Consider the following 13,883-nt stretch of genomic DNA (forward strand, 5'->3'; position numbering starts at 1 on the left):
TGTTTTATATATGATCTAGGATTTTACATTGACAATATAGCAATTTAGCGGTTTCTGCACTGTATCATAGCGGGTTTTTAAAATTCGAGTTGGTGACACTGGCTACCACGCTTGCTCTTAAGCGCGATTTACATAGACGACAATCTACGATAAATTTTGACAGGCAAATAAATATTGATGGTCAATTAGTGTCGTTAAGATTTTTTATTGGGCTCTTGAGCTCTGTGATGTGTTAAGATTTTTTATTGGGCTCTTGAGCTCTGTGATGTATAATGATAAAATAATTTCTCTGTGATACTTGGTATTTGTGTGGTGTTGTAGTGGAGTTTGAAAGAACATAACCTATTATAATAGAGACATTAGAAATGAAGATATAATATGTGTGGAAGGCAACATCTATTTTACATGCTAATAACGTTATATACTGGTACTGTCGCTAGTGCTTCCGCATATGATATAGAATTAGGTAACTTGTATTTTATTACTGTATACGTATTATACCTATGCCGTTTGATAGTGGAATGTAACCACTGTAGCCAATTTTTTATATTTGCGTTCTCTGTGGTGTACGCTATTACAATAATGTGAATGAAATTGGATATTTATTAAGCATGTATGTGTATCGCCACAGTATTAGTTGTTGCTAGATACCAATGTAAGATCTAAAATTTATATAAGGTGAATCAGAATACAAGGCAGATGAGATGGTTTATTTTAAACCAAATTAACTTATTCATTTGTAAACATACCAATATAATTGAGTAATATTACACAAAATATAACCTAATGAGGTTTTATTCGAGTGAATTGAAGTTATCGTGACAGAACCCTTCACTATTCTTTTTTCTGGTCCAAGAACTAACATATTCTTGTTTGAAAAGAGGAAATATTCACTTATTGTTGAAATAGGCGTATATGCACCTGTACAGAGTTCATATAATGTCATATCTGGCTAAGTTTCGCGAAAAAAAATAACACTTTTGAAATAATCTGTTAAGTTAAGATGAACTGTTCCAGCATAACTTGATTTGACCTGAATTACTTATTGCTTAGTGTTTGTCATGAGGTAATTGTTAGGCTGTGATCGCTAGGAACGTGAGCAGGATTCTTGAATTAGGCCTAGGACCGATTAGGAACGTAGATCCACTCGTTGAATTTGATTTAATCACTAGTGTTTGATCTTGTAAGAAACAAATTTTAATGTTTTGGTAAATCGGTAGAAAACGTTTGTCAGTATGACGAACATCAATATCATCGAGGATCAGTGACAGATTAGGTTTGATTTGTTCAGGCTTTTGGTATGTGTTGCATGTACGTTTTTTGATAGGCATACCAAAAGCCTGAACAAATCACTGATCCTGGATGATATCTGCCATACTGATCAACATTTTCTACCGAATTATCTACAATTATATTACCTTGGTGGAAAATTTATTGCCGAACGTTAATGATGTTAATGAAAATTTTTGCATTGTAATTTTATTTAGATGTAGAGGAGACAGATTGGGTAGACCATGAACTAATTAATTTTGACGCCTTCAATTTACATCGTTAGTATTTCCAAACATACCGGTATATATTTTTTTATCAAGCATCCTATTAGTAATTTCTGTGTTATCAATAACACCCATACAATGTGATCAATTTTGAAAGTCCCGAAACACTGCTCATCCGGTCAACAGTCAGAGCCTCATGCAATCATTGGCATTCCCCTCCTTGAAAGCATTGCGCTCTTCCCACCTGCAGCCAGTTGTGAGCACAGAACAACAAAATAATAGAAGTGCATGGCACGTGTTATTGTTATGACAGGGAAGCAGAGAACAACTGATCCTCTCCAGGTGGCTGGGCTGTGAAACTTAACATTTGAACATTTGAGCGCGAAATTGGTTTTGTTGATAAAATTATAAAAAGATGGTTAAAAATGAATATTATTTTTGTGTGTTTATGTTATTTTATGTAAACATTTCATCAGAATAAGTATAAGTAAAATATAATTTTTTGTGATGAAATTTTCACGTATTTTCTTAATTAAATAACATATACACACAAACGACTCGTAACATATCAGATTCTCATCTTAAAACAAATGTCTATGGTGGCAATTTTGTTGTTCTGTATGGCTTTCTTGCAGGCACTTTCCCACCAGCATCCAATCAGAAAATACCATGTTTTGTGCTACTGGTGGCTGGGCAACAAAAAAACAGTCTGAACAGTCTTGCTACCGGAAACTCCTATTTCAGTTTCATCTCCAGGTTGCGAAAGAGATTTCATCAGAGTAGGAGAATTGAGTTGGGCTAAACTAGCACTGAGTAGTTGCCTTCGTACTCCGCTTATACACCTTGCATATACGAATCTGTGACAGGTTAGGTTTGATTGGTTTAGGCTTTTGTTATTCCTTGCATATACGATCAACTGCATCTCCACAAAAAATTCCTTATAAATTCAACGATTTTCATTTCCGAAATCACCAGAACTGCCACAGCGCTAGTTCCAACCTTCGTCATATATTAATCTTGAAGACATATGCCTACAACAAGTGCAGAAAGTTTTGTGGCAGAAAGATGAGCATTTAAGTCTGTACTTTGTTCCATAATGTCTGACAGACGACATAAACATTGCCAGCAGAGAGAAAGAGATAATTGCTATTGAACCAATTGCAGAGGTCTCCTTTCACGCTTATCTTGAAGCTGGGCGGTCTGAAGCATTTTACCCCCACCCAACTTCAGGACAGTGTAGAATGAGATCTCTGCCATTGTTGAATAGCAATTGTACTTCTCGACTGCTGGCAATGTTTACGTCGCTTGTCAGACATTATGGAACGAAGTGTAGACGTAAATTCCTGGCAACTCAGTTTCAACTCGAAAAGTAATATTAAAGTTAATGTATAAGTTTAATAAAATAGGTTCTGTGACTGACCAGAATAGAAAACGACATATGTCATGTGTTTACAGAAGAAAAACTTGATGAAATAGGAGCTACCTTGGAATATAGGTTCCAATTGTTGTACATATGTTTTCCAAAAAAGGGTGTGTTTGTATTTTTAGTAGAGATAATCTGTTATTTACTAAAATTGATATATCTGATCTCTGCAGTGAAAAAGATATTGAAATCTGTGGCATGCAAGTTGGTAGTCCGATATCAAATTTTATTATATTGTGTGTTTATAGGGCGCCAATGGGAGATTTTAGAAAATTTATAACCAACTTAGATTTATTATTGAAAAGATGGGTCCAGTAGGCCTATACATCCAATACCAGATGTTGGAACTATTTTCTTACATGTCTGCGATGTTGTTGTATGTTGTGATATGTCATTAGTTATTCATTGCTGTGTTATAGGATAGAAGTTTGCTGATTTAGTAAGCAGTGAATTTGAGTTTTGGGTCATTCCATGGTAAGAGGGACATTTTCCTCTGTTTTTGAAAATGGTATATTTGTGTTTATTTTTTTATTGTAAGGTTGTCTACCCTTTAGACTTCCTGTTCCACATTTAGAATTTTTGTGGGAAACAATTTTCTTTGTTGCTTTGCCTCCAAGAAGATAGCAACATAGCCTGTACATTTTATTACACAATTTTCAATAACTTGAAGGTAAGTTTTTGTTCAATTTTACAGTAACATAATATATTAGGGGTTTATAATTTTCTTTCTTATACTTTGAGGTACAAAATAGAACAAAAAGCATGTATATAGCTGTTGAATGAACAGAGTATTATGAAATTTAGAAATTGCATATTAACGTGTAATGTGAGTGACAAAATATGCTATTTTTTAAATAAAAAAGCAATAAATGCCATCCATTTTCATTAAAAATCTGGTATTACTAAATAGAGATAAAGAATATTATTGGGTGAAATTAGCAGCTTCGTATGAATTTTATTTAATATGATATATCAAATTAAATTAGTGTAATGTGAGTGACGCTTTTAATAGTAATACAGAAATTATAGTATGATGTTTTTACACATTTCAGGAGAAGCAAAGTACCTGACTTGGTTTTGGTGAGGAAATAAAATCTGACATCACTGGACATTGTTTTCATTCTGTGATTCAACAAAATGCCATCAACCTCTGCTGAGAGAATGAGAAAAATGAGGCAGAAGCTTAAGGAGGAAGGTAATTATGATAAATATAAAGAACAACATACAATCTGTGTAAGTAAATATAGAGAAAGGAGGAAAGAGAAATTGAAGAATTGTAAGATGGAAGTCAAGAAAGCAATTGAAGAAGAGGAAAAAAGAAAAAACAGAGAACGCGTTGCCAGATTTAGGCGCCTAAAGAAAGAGAGGGCCGAGACAAAGCTCGCAGAACAAGACCACAATTTCTGTGCCTACAAAAATTCAAGTTCCCTTGGGAAGGCTACATCTCGTGCTCGGAAAGCTCTTCCAAATTCACCACGCAAAAAAAGATTTGTTGTGAAAAGATTATTTGAGACTTATGTAGGAAATTCAAACTTGAGTGAGGAAAAGTGTTCTTCTACAAATCAAAAAGGATTGGATATAAGTACTGTCACTGCAGTAACTGAATTTTACAATAGAGACAAGCACCAGGACTGAAAGATGTGAGAACCATACATAAACCAGATGGTTCAAAGGAGAGAATGCAAATCCGGCATTTATATTCATCACTTAAGGAGACACATGCCCTCTTCATCTCAGAACATGGCAGTATCATTGGCAAGAGTAAATTTGCAGACCTCAGACCGAAACATGTTCTGCTCAGTTGCCAATTACCACATAATGTTTGTATGTGCAAGTACCACGAAAATTTCATTTTGGCTGTGAATTCTTTGCACAAAGTAGTTCCTGCATGCCCTGCTTACTCATCATCTTATCTGGATGAAATTGTATGTCAATCAGCAAAAGAAGATTGCTGGGTGATGAAATGCGCTGATTGTAAGGACAGGTTGTACAATCGTATGCAGGAAAATGTCTTTAATCAAGAGGCATCCACACTGAGTTGTTCATGGTACGTGTGGAAAGAAGAAGGACGTTTCACCAGAGTACAGGAGGAGGGTAGTGCAGCAGATCTGGCAGAATATATAATTTCCTTGTTGCCCTATTTCTTGGAACATTGTTTTGTGAAAAGAGAACAGGCAAAATTCTATAATGAAGAAAGGTTAATGGCTACGTCTTCCAGCTTCAAACCAAATGTAGCGGTCGTACAGGTGGACTTCTCTGAAAATTTTACATGTTCTGCACAAGATGAAGTACAAAGTTTTCATTGGGTGCAACCTCAAATCAGTTTATTTACTGTAGCAGCCTGGTATTCTGGAGAACATCATCCCATGATCATAGTGTCTGATAACCTGGATCATACAAAACACACTGTGGTTGCGTATATGGACAGGCTACTTGAAGAAATTCCAACTGAAATAAATGAAGTCAGTGTTTGGTCAGATGGACCAAGTTCGCAATTTAAGAATCGATATATTGCAGCTAGTCTGAAAGTGCTTCAAGAAAAGCATAAACTGCAGGTGATGAGATGGAACTATTTTGCCACTTCACATGGCAAAGGCCCGGTAGATGGCACGGGTGGCGCTGTGAAGAGGCAAGTCAGAACACATGTCTTATCAAGAAAATCTCAAGTTTTCAATGCAGAAAATTTTGTTGAAGTAGCCAGAAAAGTATCATCTGTGAAGATAATTGAAATGTCTTCTGTAGATATAGAAGAAAGAAATCAGAAAATGAAGGTGGATAAAGTTTTTGAGATAGCACCTATCATTAGTGGAATCACTAAAATCCATGCCATGTATCTTAAAAATGAACTGGAAACTTACTTCTTATCAAAGCATAGTAATATGTCGAATAACTTGGAAGTACTGGTATTACAAAAGAGAGACTGTACACAAGATGTCAGAAATGGGAAATGTGTGAAAGTGGAGCTGCAAGGAAAACACAACATCTCGCATTATGCTGCAATTTGTCAGTCTTCAATCGATGCTGAAGGTGAAGTGAAGGTTGCGTTTTTGAAAAAGGTGGGAGAAAATAAATCACACTTTACTGTCAATAAGGGAGATACAGCATTTGTGACTAGAGAACAAATAAAGTGCATCCTTCCAGATCCTGAATTGGAGTGCAGGGGTAACAGGATATATTATAAATTTGAAATGGATATAAATGTTGCTTAAATTTAGTTGTCGTATCTACTATGATCTGTTTTCAATATGCAGATATTATGTACTCATTTGTATTGGATTTATTACATGATAAATAATTGTAAATCAATCATGTTGTTGATTATGTAATGTGAGTGACGAAAAACTGTAATGTGAGTGACAGATAAAAATAGCATTTATTAATTTCAGATTTACTCCAATAAATTAAAACTTTTGCTTCAGTAATCTGTGTATCTTATTAATGTACAGCTGAAAAATTGTGTTTCCAGAACTTTTACAAGAGCAGGAATCTTCATTTTTTTTAACGGTGAAATTTGTCATGTCATCTTCCTGTAATGTGAGTGACAATAACATTTCAATTTTTTCTCCATTTATTAAAACCACTAAATTAAAAGATAATATATCAAAATGTAGAGAATTGAATGAGGAATAAACATGTTTTATTGATGTTTTAAATTTACTTAGGAAAATAGAATTTATGGTAAAAACAATGTGGGAAAATAGTCAACTTGTAATGTGAGTGACAATGGAATGACCCTTTTTACGTTTTCGTTGTTGGTGTGTCATTTTTTTATTTTTGCCTGAGTGGATTTTAGGATTTTATTTGATGTGCTGTTCGAGAATGGTTTATTTGATGATGGAGCTAATGGGACTGATTCTTATTTGCGTTTTGTTATGGGCTAAATGGGTTAAATGAGGGGATAGCTAAGTGACATGAGACCGAGGTATGTAACAAGGTTAGTGGGTTAGTCGAGGGCATATTTAAGTGACTTGAGGCCAAGGAATGAGAAAGTGAACAGCGAGTTATTTTTTTAATGATTTAAGTACGCCTTCTTTCCTGTGTGCAGTGTGGGGAGATATTGAAGTTGCACCTTATTTTGTTAATATAAAAAGTAATTTCCTAGTATCGAGGATTGGATATATGATGTCATGTATTATTTCCAAGTTGAGGTATGTGACAAGGTTAATGAGTTAGTTGAGGGGATTATTTAAGAGAGATGAGGCCGAGGAATTGTGTAGTATGAGGAGATACGAAGTTTGTATGTAGTATAGGTAGGCCTATACTTACAAATAGTTTTTAGAGAACCTGGAGGTTTATTGCTGCCCTCACATAAGCCCGCCATCGGTTCCTATCCTGAGCAAGTTAATCCAGTCCCTACCATCATATCCCTAATATTTGGAGGTAGTCTGTACACGTGAAGTAATACTGATTTAGGAACTCCTTTTAAATTATTATTAGATGTATTAGATTCACTCTTATTACCCACTATAGTGGGTCGTTTGTTTACTTTACGTTCAACCACTTGAGTCTGTAGTTCTGTGGAATTTTGTGTCGTAACTTCATGTTTATCCTCTTGATTATTTGCACGAAGAGTTAAAGGTTTATGTGTTTCACTGTATTTTTCTTCTGAACTGTATGCATTTTGAACATCACTACGAACATCACTTAATTCACTATGAACTTCACTTGATGTATTTGTAACCCTAACCGTATTTTTGTTATCGTCATTTTTATTCCTATCAGTTCCTTTACCCTCAGACGATTCCACTTTCAAACCTTGTAATAAATCTATGTGTTTAGTTAAAATGCCAATCTTTTCACGTAATTCAACCATTATCTGATTCTTTTGATTTAGAATATATTTAAATATGTATGTATGTATGTATGTATGTATGTATGTATCCAATGTCTACCCACTTCATTTTATGTGATTCGAATTCCGCATATTACGGATAGATGGCAGGACTGTGAACCATTTTTATAGTTGTACACAACTTCGGCGGATCACACTGTACATGATTTGTATCTGTGAAGAGTTATGTCGTGTACTAGTGTGAGTGTATGTGTAAGTGTAGAGTCGGAATGAGTGATGATGATGATGATGATAATGAGGAAGGGAGAAGGGGAAACCCAGTGCCGACATGTAGCGTACTCCTGTCGAATAGCACCAAGGGGGCCGCCAGACTTAATGTTCCTGTCCGACGGATGAATCACTATCAGCAGTGACATATGGCTTCTCTTCATATGCACTGCGGAGAGATTTGGGATTTAACCCAGGCATATTGCTGCACACTCTAGTGATTAGAAGTTGCGCATTGCCATCCTAGCCGCGAGGTAGAAATTTTACATGAAAATTTCTGACCCCGCCGGGAATCAAACCCGGGCCGGCTAGTCTGGAGGCAGACACACGACCACAGAGCTATCTTGGCAGACATATATTTAAATATTCTTAGATCGATTTTATTACTACTATCTGAGAATTCTTTTAATGCGTCACATAACCTTACTTCATCACTATTCGAAAATTCTGGATCTGTTGAATCGATCCCATTACCGTCATTTCCAATATCACAGCATTTTATCAAATTTTCGTCCAAAATTTGAACATTATTTAGTTTTGCACATCTAGGATGGAAACACGGTCCAACAGTCACAACATTTAGAGCCATTAACCATTTTTGAGCGACAACGCTTGCAGTTATTTTCACCAACCATGATGTCTTGGAACTTAGAACTTACGAGATGATACGCATATACTCCACTGCTACCCACAGATGAAGCAGCCCATGCGTCCGTACTCGACCATTGACGACAGTTGAATCATAATATTCTGGAGCAATTCATCTGATGCTAAGCACATACTTGTATTACAAAAGAAAGCTATAAGGATAATGGCTGATGTGCATAAAAGAGGAGTGGATCAGGACAGCACGTTTGCACATCTCCTTTTTATGTTAGGTTAGGTTAGAGTAATTTTAACTGTACGCTTCACTCGTGGTTAGGTTAGGTTAGGTTAGAGTAATTTTAACTGTATGCTTCACTCGTCATTTCAGTTTGAAAAGAACCTAACCTAACCTAACCTAACCACGAGTGAAGCGTACAGTTAAAATTACTCTAACCTAACATAAAAAGGAGATGTGCAAATGTGCTGTCCTGATCCACTCCTCATAAAAGGACATCATGTAAAAAGATTTTCCAAAACTTAGAAATCTTGACTTTACCTTGTGACTATATTCTTTTCCTAATGATGTTTTATATTATAAACCAAACTTTAGTACAATTAGTACAAATAGAAACATTCATAATTTTAATACAAGACACAAATCAGATCTCTATCTACCTACTGTTAATCTAAGCTCTTATAAAAAAGGAGTTCACTATTCATGTATTATGGTCTTCAATACACTGTCTAGTATTATCTTAAAGCTTTGAGAGGAGGTTCAGAACAGAATTAACCACATTTCTACATAGTCATACCTTCTACACAAATGATGAATTGTTTTTGCTTGTAAATTGAATTAATCTATTTACTGTGTAATTATTGTACAATTTTATATAGTCCAGCTGATGGATTTTGTATAATATAAACTGAATTAATCTGCTCGCTATACATTGTATATTTTATGTATAGCTTAATTATTGATAAATTGTTTGTACTTGTAAATTGAGACTTAATTTGCTTGCTGTGTATTGAATATTTTTGTGTAGCTCAACTGGTGTATTATATAGACTTGTAAATTGAATTTCCTCAACTGATATATTTTTGTATAGTTGAATTGATTGAATTGTATATGTTTGTAAATTGAATTAATCTGCATGCTATAGCTTATATTGCATAATTTTGTATGGCTCGACTGATGAATTATTTAGGCTTTTAAATTGAATTAATCTGCTGTGTATTGTGTTTCGGTATAGTTCAACTGCTTGCTCTGTATTGTATACCTATTCTTTTGTACTTATAGTTGAACTACTTATTGTCTATTGTACTGGGTACATTCTTATAGAGCCATCAGTGTAGCTCGGTCAGCAGATTCATTTGCCTGCTGATAAGAAGCTGCACTCGAGCTTGGGTTAGATTTCCATTTGATTGATTACCTTATTGAGTTTTTATCGAGGTTTTCCCCAACTGTAAGGCAATGTCAGGAAATCTATGGCGAATCCTCGGCCTCACCTCATCTTGCCAAGAAATTGTGGAACTCTTGACTTGTTCCACATCTTAAACCTTCAATGTTGATTTAATATCTATAGAATACAATAAATTAAATGAAAATAGTTCTCGAAAATCTTCCTCCTGCACTTGATGTACTTCTCTAACTAAATCTCACTCATGGCTACATAACACAACTGCCCCTACCAGCAAAATCTCACTGATGACTGACTGCAGGCAGGATTAGCGCCATGCTTTCATGGAGGGGAATACCAGCGATTTCACGGGACATGGGCCTATCAATGTTTCAGTACTTTTAAACTCCCTAGTCTGTATTTTCCCATATATGTTTCATAAAATTGTTATTTAGAGTATTGACAATAGATAATATACTGACAACAAAAGGAGAGCTTTAAGAATCATTCTTTGGATTTACCTACTTGTTTGAAGTTGTTTTAATGTTTGTAAGTAACTTCAGTTGTGAAACTGTAGTAAACTTATCTTACAGAATTAATAATATACTACATAAATTTATATTGTCGGGATTACAGGGGTGTCCAGAAGAGAGGTCATTGAGACAACAGCCCCTACTGAGAAATCAAAGAGTTTCTTTTACTTTTTAGTTTATTATGTAGATTTTTCAAACATAGGCTATGTAGGCTTTTATAGGCCTATATTTTTCAAATGCATTGATTTCAATACAATGTATGGGAGAGGGCTGATAATTCAACACAGAATGTTACTTTTTAAAAGTTAACCCATAGGTATTGAGGAAGTGTTTTGCCCCCCCCCCCCCCCTCTTATTTTTCTTTCTTTTTGCGGGATCTATTATAAAGAGTAGCACTGCAGCTCGAGACTTATTGTGCCTTACAACTTCATTACTGAGTTGCAAACCTGCAGGTATTCTTGTCAGGCAGGGTATGTTATGGCTATACTCTTCAGCATTCGTGTATTATGAATGGTGAATTATTGCTCTGTATGAACAGTGTAAAATTGTGTTCCACTTTATTGTAAAATAACTGTCACAATTCAAGCGGCATTAAATGAATTCTTGTTTAATGGAATTTAAGTTTCATTTTGAAAATATTTTAAGCTGAAATGCTTCATTAACGTGATATCTTCCTGATGAGGATAGATACAAAATGGTGCTTACATATACATTGTTACTGTACCATTAACATCCTGTGTCATTATGGATTTGATGCTGTGAGTCCGCAGATTATGTGGTTAGTACTAGAGTGTGAGATTATAGAGAATAGTAAAGTTCTGCTGAATTATGAATTGGCATGTGTCACACTGTTGTCAATTGAACAAAATAATGATTGATTGCAATTTTACTTATTTCTTTATCAACAAGAATAAATATTTGTGTTTTAATTCACAGGTCCAGGAAACCAACTTACTAGATGTCCTGGTTTGTACTGTGGAAGAGAATTATTGCCAAATGGTACTTGGAGTAATTGTGGAGCGTGTCCACGTGGCTTTAGAACCAATGGCACTTCGGCATGCATTGAATGCAGTGATAATCCAGAATTTTATGATTGGTTGTATCTTGGTTTCATGGCACTCCTTGCTCTTGTCTTACATTGGTTTTCTATAGACACAGCAGCTAAGAGAAGAAGGTAGCTCTATTGTTGTGGTTTATTTATTAGACATTTACATGATTCTAGGTCCATAATGTTGTGTTTCACTTTAAAATTGTTTATTGCTAAGAAGTTGCATAAATATACGTACTGTAGGCCTATTCAAATGTTTTTCATAGATTTTAGCTTTCTTATGGTCCTTGCTATTAATTGAAGAGGAATATTTATATGAGTAACTGAAGATTATTAACCTACACACTGACCCGCCTGGCATAACAAGGACAACTGAATTGTAGTAACTGAAAGTTGGAAGACTCGTACAATAATTGTTGCATATAGTTAAACAAAATGGACAGGAAACTAATAAATGCATATACTAATCTTTTAATAGGTCTTGGCAATTGTTACATCCACTGATAATTTCCAGCTGTTTTCTCCTAGGATGAAGTGAAAAAATTATATATTTGTAGGGTTGGATAAATTTAACAAGCCATAGAATGGTTTTATACTGTAATGCTTTGCACTTTCATTCAAGCTTATTACTTTATTATTATTATTATTATTATTATTATTATTATTATTATTATTATTATTATTATTATTACCATATTTACTCGAAAATAAGATCCCCATTTTTCAAGATTTTTGTCTTTGAATTTGAGAGGGTCTTATATTCCCATCGGGTCTTAAAATCGAGTATATAGAAACATGAAAATGCAGTTTGAGGACTTACATTGTAACTAAGCAAAGATTATTGTATTGTACTAACACAGACTAAATTTAAAGATATTAAGATGTAGAAACTTTCATAACTAGGTATGCAATAGTTATTTTATAAAACAAAGTACAAATCATTTTCTTATGTAGTATCTGAATCACACAAGGCACTTGAAAGCACTATGCCACTCTAGCACAAAACTACCAGTAGTTACTGATTTTATGAGCTGTAATACTGAAAGGCATGATCAAGTAAAAGAATAAATGGAATGACCAGCTTCCACACTCCTGTGTTCTCATTGGTTTCACTAAAAATTACTGAAAAAAGGTGAAGTCTGTCCTTGGACTGTACCTAACAGTATTCCACGTACTGTTCTGTATTGACTTAGGAATCTATTATATTCTCTTGACAACGATTTTCTGAAAAAACTTACAGTTTCTGGCAATAGAATTCAATTATTTGTATTTTATTATGGGGTATATTAGCATACAAAATATTTTTATAAAACAAACTTTAAAAAATTAGGAGAGTGTTATAATCAATGGGGTCTTATTTTCGAGTAAATACGGTATTTATTATTATTATTCGTATTATATGCATACATGCCTGAGTCCACACCTGTGGAGTAACGGTCAGCGCATCTGGCCGCGAAACCAGGTGGCCCAGGTTCGAATCCTGGTTGGGGCAAGTTATCTGGTTGAGGTTTTTTCCAGGGTTTTCCCTCAACCCAATACGAGCAAATGCTGGGTAACTTTAGGTGCTGGACTCCGGACTCATTTCACCGGCATTATGACCTTCATTTCATTCAGACGCTAAATAACCTAGATGTTGATACAGCGTCGTAAAATAACCCAATAAAATAAAAAATAAATACATGCCTGATGATACATTGTACGTACCTGAGTGTAGGCCATTTCATAATTTTACAGTTAAAAACTGATGAAAGTCGTGCTTAGCAATGTTTAGCATTTAACTTACACAATTTTTAAAGTAGAGAGAGCTACTATTTTTAAATAGTTTAGATGCACTTGAAATCACTGGAGAGAAAATTCAGACCTCTAGAAGGAGGGAGGATATCCCCCCTGGAATCAGCCCCTCTAATTCAATACTGATTATGTGAATTTAAACTTTATAGACATTTTGTGAATTTTAATGATCTACATAAACGACAAATCATTATCCAAGTTGGTAGGAAATTTGTCTTTATTTTATTTATTTACAAAATCAAATAAATTTCTTTATTATTTGATTATGAGTCAATTTTATTAATTGTGTCACATATTCTGTTGTTTAACTTCTTATTTAATTAATTGTTTAGAATAGTTTTATAATTAACATATTATAAAATAAGCTTACACTAGTTCATTTTCCATTATACGGAAATGAACATTGAGGTTTTCACGGAAATACACGTATTAAACATCCCTGATATGGAAAAATTATTTTTTGCATGACATTTGTCAGTGGATAGTGATTTCTTAAACTACTGAATGGACGAGTTTATTTAATAATAATAATAATAATAATAATAACAACA

The 13,883-nt window shown here is 34.4% G+C and overlaps 1 protein-coding gene across 4 annotated transcripts in view; it reads left to right on the plus strand.

The window, feature by feature from the left end:
- The window catches only part of LOC138693456 (JNK1/MAPK8-associated membrane protein), a 66,895-nt gene continuing 53,012 nt past the window's right edge, over window positions 1-13,883 (plus strand). The window contains exons 1-2 of one of the 4 annotated variants that reach the window (XM_069817437.1): window positions 1-466; window positions 11,430-11,667. In XM_069817437.1, coding sequence (XP_069673538.1) covers window positions 379-466; window positions 11,430-11,667 — 326 coding nt within the window. In that variant the 5' untranslated portion in view covers window positions 1-378. Of the gene's footprint in view, window positions 467-3,980; window positions 4,115-11,429; window positions 11,668-13,883 lie in introns of those variants that run through there. The other 3 variants (XM_069817435.1, XM_069817434.1, XM_069817436.1) reach the window with 3 other exon arrangements.

This window comes from Periplaneta americana, chromosome 17 (genome assembly GCF_040183065.1).
Source record: "Periplaneta americana isolate PAMFEO1 chromosome 17, P.americana_PAMFEO1_priV1, whole genome shotgun sequence".
NCBI lineage: Eukaryota > Metazoa > Arthropoda > Insecta > Blattodea > Blattidae > Periplaneta > Periplaneta americana.